The 7652-nt window shown below is 37.1% G+C and overlaps 1 protein-coding gene across 1 annotated transcript; it reads right to left on the reverse strand.

Annotated features, from left to right (window-relative positions):
- Positions 1–4815: 4815 nt before the first annotated feature.
- On the reverse strand, positions 4816–7122 carry Adam29 (ADAM metallopeptidase domain 29). The gene has a single exon (XM_075984654.1). It carries the CDS (start codon positions 7120–7122, stop codon positions 4816–4818), a length of 2307 nt encoding a protein of 768 aa, XP_075840769.1.
- Positions 7123–7652: the final 530 nt, after the last annotated feature.

Here is a 7652-nt window from a genome sequence, read left to right on the forward strand (position 1 = left end):
CCTGCCCTCCAAGAGTCAAAGACCACTTAACAACAACAACAACAAAAAACAACACCAGGCATGAGAAAAAACACTTTTGAGTTGTTGGTCACAGCTGCCCAGAAAGTTCCACAGCAACACAGGCTACCGATGTTGTCCTTGATAGTCCTCTAGAGATAGAAGTTTAGTCTTTAGTGACGAAGATACCATACAGTACAGAGATGCATCTCCTGGCAACTGCCAGCATGTCATAAGCTATGCTGAATGGCAGGTTCCTGCAGTCTCACAGGTGGCCACAGTACAAAGAGGTATCTCTCAGCTTCTTGCTTCATGGCAGTGTTAGGGTTTTTGCTCATGCAGATGGAAAAGCTAAAAATGCATGCAAGTACAGATTCAGACAAAAAGAGCCCTAAACAGTTTACAGTGATTTTGAAGTTATACATAGGCTTAAAGGATCGAAAAGAAAGAGCATATATAGTCATAGTTTAATAAATAAAATTTTAATAAATAAATCTTAAAAGAGGAGTAAAGTAATATAAAAGAAAAGCCACATAAAGATGGAATATACATAGAGTGTCTAGATTCTATATGTTATTGTATTATCTTCAAATATACAGACTGCAGAGGAAGGAACAATAGCTGCTAAGAAACTGTTGATGTCAAATACTGCTGAATTAAACCTACGTATATATTTTTAAAAATGCCTTGACTTCAAAATGGAAGCCAAAATATATGTTTCTTTGGGAAAGAAGTTCTGCTTTTATTTCCACAGAAAAATAAAAGATTGTGAATTTGTTCAACGTTAAAGAATATCGGATTTGATCAAGGCAAATCCCCTGAAATCCTGACTGCAGGTTTTGTAGTATGACCTACTGGTTCTCTGGCTATCCTCATTATCTCTTGTTCTGTCTCCCTTTTCATTTCTGATTTTGTTAATTTGGATGTTCTCTCTCTGCCTTTTGATTAGTTTGGATAAAGATCTGTCTATCTTGATAATTTTTTTCAAAAAAACAGCTCTTTGTTGCATTAATTCTTTGTATTGTTTTCTTTGTTTCTATTTTATTGATTTTGGCCCTCAATTTGATTATTTTCTGCTGTCTTCTCCTCCTGGGTGAGTCTGCTTCTTTTTGTTCTAGAGCTTTCAGATATGCTGTTTATTCACTAGTGTGAGATTTCTCTACTTTTTTATGTAGGCACTTTCTCTTAGCACTGCTTTCATAGTGTCTCCTAGGTTTGGGTAAATTGGGTTTTCATTTTTGTTGAATTCTATGAAGTCTTTAACTGCTTTATTTCTTCCTTGGACCAAAGTTGTTTCAATTGAGCACTCTTCAATATCCATGAGTTTATAGGCTTCCTGCAATTAGTGTTGTTAAATTCTAACTTTAAACTATGGTGATCTGATAAGATACAGGGGTTTATTCCAATCTTTTGGTATCTGTTGAGGTTAGCTTTGTTACTGAGCATGTGGTCAGTTTTAGAGAAGGTTTTTTGAGGTGCTGAGAAGATGATTTATTCCTTTTTGTTTGGGTGGAATGTTCTGGAGGTGTCTGTTAAGTCTATTTGAGTCATGACATCTATTAGTTCTATTATTTCTCGGTTAAATTTCTGTCTGGTTGACCTGTCCATTGTGGAGAGTGGGGTGTTAAAGTTTCCTACCAATAGTGTGTGGGGTTTGATGTGTGATTGAAGCTTTAGTAGTGCTTCTTTTATATATGTGGGTGCTCTTGTATTTGGGGCACAGATGTTCAGGATTAAGACTTCATCTTGATGGATTGTTCCTATTTGAGTATAAAATGTCCTTCTCTATCTGTTCTGATTGATTTTAGTTTGAAGTCTATTTTGTTAGATATTAGATAGCAGCACCTGCTAATTTCTTAGGTCCATTTGATTGGAAAATCTTTTCCCAACCCTTTACTCTGAGGTAATGTCTGTATTTCGGGTTGATGCATGTTTCTTGTTTAAAGCAGAAAAATAAATTCTGCTTTTGCATCCATTTTCTTAGACTGTATCTTCTTATAGGTGAATCGAGTCCATTGCTATTAAGAAATATTAATGATCAGTGATTGTTAATTTCTGTTATTTTTGATAGTAATGTTTGGGTGTTTCTTTTCTTTGGAGTTTGCTTGTGTGAGGTTATCTATTGCCTATGTTTTTGTGGCTATAGTTAGCTTCCTTGCATTGGAGTTTTCTTTCTAGTACTTTTTGTAGGGCTGGATTTGTGGATAGGTATTGCTTAATACCTGGGTTTGTCATGAATTATCTTGTTTATCAATGGTGACTGAAATTTTTTCTGGATATACTAGTCTGGGCTTGCATTCACAGTCTCTTAGTGTCTGCAACACATCTATCTAGGACCTTCTGGCTTTCATGATTTCCATTGAGAAGTTGGGTATAATTTTGATAGGTCTGCCTTTATATGTTACTTGACCTTTTTCCTTTGCAGTTCTTAATATTTTTCTTTATTCTGTATGTTTTTTGTTTTGTGTTTATTATATGATGAAGGAACTATTTTTTTTTTAATTTGGTTCAGTCTACTTGGTGTTCTGTAAGCTTCTTGTACCTTCATATGGATATCCATTTTTATGTTGGGAAAGTGTCTTCTATGATTTTGTTGAATATGTTTTCTATGCCTTTGAGCTGGAGTTCTTCTCCTTCTTCTATCTATATTATTCTTTTATTAGGTTTGGTCTTTCCATGGTATCCCAGATTTCCTGTGTATCTGTTAAGAATTTATTGGATGTAATGTTTTCTTTCACCATTGAATCTATTTCCTCTATCATATGTTCAACATCTGAGATTCTTTTATCTCTTGTATTCTGTTGGTATGCTTGGCTCTGTAGTTCCTGTTTATTTACCCAGATTTTCCATATCCAGAATTCACTTGATTTGTGTTTTCTTTATTGCCTCTATTTCAGTCTTCAAGTCTTGAACTGTTTGAACTGTTTGCTTCACCTGTTTGATGTTTCTTTTTTCTTTGTTTTCTTTGAGGGATTTATTAATTTATTCTAATTTTTTATCTTTTTCTGCACTTCTTTAAGGGAAATTTTCAATTCCTCTTTAAAGTTCTCCATCATCCTTATAAGGTTATGTTTAAAATTGTTTTCTTCTGCTTTTCTGGGTTAGGATGATCAAGTCTTCATGTTGTATGACAACTGGGTTCTGGTGTTACCATGTTGCTTTTTAGGTTGTTGAATGAATTCTTGCATTGGTGCCTACCCATCTCGTCCTCCAATTGGTGCTGGCAGTGTCTTTGCCTCTTGCTCCAATCTTTGAAATGGCTGTGTCTTTGGGAACTGTTCGTCTATTTTGAACTGTTGTCTGTGTCTCAGGGAGCGACTGGGGCCTCTTTTAGCCTGCTCTCTTGGCCAGCCTTCTTGTTCTACTCTCTTAGTTCATTCTCTTGGTTCACTATGTGCATTCACGGCCTGTTCTTCAAGCTTCCTACTTTGGTTCTCTCTGTGTAGTTGCAGCTGGTGTGTCAGAGTTTCTCTGAGGTTGCAGGGGGGGGAATAGGAGGGTTTTGTGGTAGAGAGGGACTTATAGCTTGTAAGGTTCTATCCATGGGGATGTTGGAGCAGCCTACCTGCAGAAAGCTTGTCTACTGGCTGACTAGAGAAGCTGAGATAGGTGGGCGAGTGGCCCAGAGTTTGGTCCTGGTATGGAGGCCAGCCGAGCATTTCCTTGGACCAGGTGGTTGAGACAAGAAAACTCTGCTCACAGGAACTTATATATTTAGGAGAGATAGAGGGAGAGGTAAAGGGAGAGGGAGAGAGAGAACAAGTAATAAAAAAGAAGCCATAAATTTGAAAGAGAATAAGGAAGTGTATAGGGTAGACTTTGGAGGGATGAAGGGAAGAAGAAAATAATGTATTTATATAATTACAAAAATATAAAAGTAGTATTTAAAAAATTCATTCAGCTTTGTATAGCCTTTACAGACTTAATTGTATTTTTACCTAAAATTACAAATATTGGCATCCTATTTTCAACCTAAGGAACTCTGAAGTTGAGCAGGCACAATAAACCCCATCAAACCTTATTTTGAGGTGAATCTGCTTAGGAATTTAGCTAATTCTTCAAAGGTAGCAAACAACAATGAAATGGAAAATGAACTTGAAACTAAAGCAAAATTTTTTATGATGTATCATCAATTTTCTTGTTTCAATCACAATAAGATTATTTTTTAAATAGGGATCAGAACTGGATATAGAATTACTGAAAAACAACACAAATTGAGAGAAATACTGTGTTCCTAATTAATTATGAATAACTAATTGCAGAAGAATAATTTCATATAAAGTCAAGGAACTAAAGAAAGAACTTGGTGTTATTTTAACTTTGAAAACTGTTTATCTCCATGATCTCAGACTCAGAACTTACGAGTATTTCTTATCGACTTGTGCAAATGCTCAAATTGCTGAGGTCAACATCCTTGGGAATAACACCCGGGCAATTTTTCTAGAATCTCTGAAACACAAAATAACACTCTTCTGCAGTGAATTTATACAAAAAAAAGAGAAGAGTTTAAGAGTTAGAGGTATATATCACTGCTGATGCAAAAATCTATTTTTAAAAACCTATAACATAAAAAAGACTACATCATCCCCATTTTTACTCATTCTCATATCACATAGCCCGATTATTGCATAGGAAGAAGCTTGCTATCGCAGAAATGGTGCTGATGTCAAAGTACATGAAATGAGATTGTAAGGCTGATAGTACAAGAACCTAAAATATACCTATGCCATTCATACATATTTTTCCTGGATCAAAATGATAGATATCAAGCTACTTAAAATAGTCAAGAATAAAGAGAGCCAGATTTGTGATTAATATTTAATGGGCACTTTTTATAGATGGAGATTTTGAAGGAGGTTTTGAAGGCGGTGCTGATGGCACTGTTGACTGAGGTAGACTCCGGGAGACCACTGAACCAGTTTTTTGTCTGTTTAGAGGTTTCTCTGTTTTTGCAGGTGTCGGCTTAATTGGCTCAGTTGGTGGCTTTGGTTTTCTTTCTTTCCTAGAATAAAGAAGCCAGCAGAGAGTACCTAATAAAATAAATAAAATAGCAAGTATTAACAGACATGGGTAACAAATTTTTTTCTTCCTCTTTATCTTGGGAGGTGGGCCGCTGTCTATACTACCTCCATAGCCCTTTATCACACAGTTAGGAGGATCCCACAAATAGTTGCAGTGGCAGTGATGTTTATTGTTGCAGATGCCCCTCCTATGACAGAATGTAGGTGAACAGTTGCTGTCTAACGCAGATATATGCACACAATGCCTACGGATGCAGATATGATCTTGACCACACTCTGTGCCATCTTTCACATCACCAATGTCATCTAGACGTGTCCCACGGTGGTAGTCAGTGCCCCAGCAAGACAAGCCTTTGACAACAGCAAAGTGCACAGTGCTGTGAGCTTTCATCTTGGGAATTTCTGACACATTATCACATTGAAGTCTTCCACAAAGGGCATCATTGTTTTCACACTTTATGTACCCAGGTCCTTGAAGACCACAGTGGCCAAAACGATCCCCTTTGGAGTGTACTTCTTTGTAGCAATTTGTATTTGCAGCCTTCGCATGCTGGCCAAAAATCTTCCTACAGTATTCGTTACGGTCGTTGCATTGCTTTTCGTAGCAATAGGCAGAGACATTACAGGGAATTCCATCTTCTACATAGACATCATCTGGACACTTATGGGATGTTCCATTGCACCACTCTGGAAGATCACAAATGTTAGCCTCTTTTCTACACAACGCCCCGGATGGTAAAAATTGGCAGTTTTTACAGCAAAGCCCAAAGGCACAGGAAGATCCCAAACTCAGAGTGCAGTTTGACATACAACAGAGATCTTTTGCACAACGCCGTAAAGATCCACAGTCACACTGCTCATCGTTTTCAACAATACCATTTCCGCAGTACGTCAGATCAAAGATATCCTTGGTGTACATGTTTTCCATCAAACAATTTGCTTTCTGTACAGAGTAATCCCAAAAAGAATTGTAACTACAGTTGCTAAATTTGGGTATCGGTGGGTTACTAATATGCATTATGCACTTGCTGTATCCACACTTACATGTATATTCGTCATGGTTCATGCCCAAATTATGGCCTAAGTGATGAGACACTCCAAGGGCACGAAGGTTTAAAGTTCTGTTTATGAAAGTAACAATTGCACAACTACGGTTTGGATCACACATCCCACTTGTTGAGCCTAGGCCACTTAATCCTCTCAAGTGCCTGTATATGAAAAGATGCGTGGTATCATGTTTTAGTCGATGAACAAGGTTTCCCGCTTTCCACTGGCAATACAGGTTAAGAGATTTTCTTACATCATCGATTACAATAAAGTTTTTCTTATTCCAAACCTCCAAACCAACCAATAATATTCTAATACCAATTACATCATAAATATTATCCACCATATTGATCACAGCATATAGATCTGACATCATGGTTGTGTCATTACTTTTATAGTGTTCATATAGAGTCTTATCCACCACCACTACTAATTCAACAATTCTAATGTGGGTCCACCAGCCTTTAAAGTTACTTTGCTTGAGAGTGGAGTTACCAGTTTTTTGTAACTCCACTTGGCATGTTATATTATCTTTCATAAGGCTGGAAGTCTTTGATTCTGTTTTATTACTATCCATTTTATAGACCAGATGTTCAAATTTGGTAGAAAATTTCTTGGGCATAATTTCATAAACATTGTGATTTATCTCTAATAGTCCTTGAAAGCCCCCAAAACAACTGCTGAGGGAAACTAAGGATTCTGGTTGCCCCTCCACATAACCATGATAGTAGCAATCATCTTGTACAAAAGGGTAATCTTCAAGCAGATAACCCTGGTCAGAGTAGGTGAACATTGGGAGGTTCCTGGCTATAAAAAATTTGTTGATCTTCATGTGGATAATATGTCTCTGGCCTCCAAGTTTCAAGCTGTAGGATATCCAATTTGGAGATTTTATGCCTCTGGCTTTCCCAGTTACCTTCAACGGAATCACTACTTCTGTGGGACTGTGGTAGTGCTGATGTCCAGCCTGGGTGAGTCCAGGAAAAGAAAGAAAAATTCCAAACAATTGTGTTAGGAACAAGATCCTCATACATAACAGTGCTTCAGGCACAGTCATCATGAACATGTATCTATAAAAATGTTGGTTGAAAGAAGATTTAAGGTCTGGGAGTCATTGCTATTATGGATTCTTCTAGGCTGGCCAGTGTGCGGTGTTAATAATTAGGCATCCGTCCTCTGGAGAGGTCAAATCATTAGGTCTTTGTCCCTGGAAGTAAAAGAAAATTAAAAAGAAACCAATAACGATGAGAGTGGTTATGAAAACATGGAAGAAAGGAAGGAACGAAGGAAGGAAGGAAGGAAGGAAGGAAGGAAGGAAGGAAGGAAGGAAGGAAGGAAAAAAGAAAAGAAGGAAAGGACAGAAAGGAATAAAACTAGTTTGTTATACAGTCAAGGAATGATTAAAGCCATTGTTTGAGTGGCACATGCGAAGAATCTCAGCACTCTGAAGACAAGTAAGGAGATGGAAAGTTCAAAGATAGATTCAGTTATGTAGAAAGACCCTGGATCAAAAAACTCAAAGGACTTGCCTAGCATTTTCAGAGTCCTGGTTTGAATTCTCAGGAAAGCAAATGAAAATAATTTAAA

This window comes from Microtus pennsylvanicus, chromosome 9 (genome assembly GCF_037038515.1).
Source record: "Microtus pennsylvanicus isolate mMicPen1 chromosome 9, mMicPen1.hap1, whole genome shotgun sequence".
Taxonomy (NCBI): Eukaryota; Metazoa; Chordata; class Mammalia; order Rodentia; family Cricetidae; genus Microtus; species Microtus pennsylvanicus.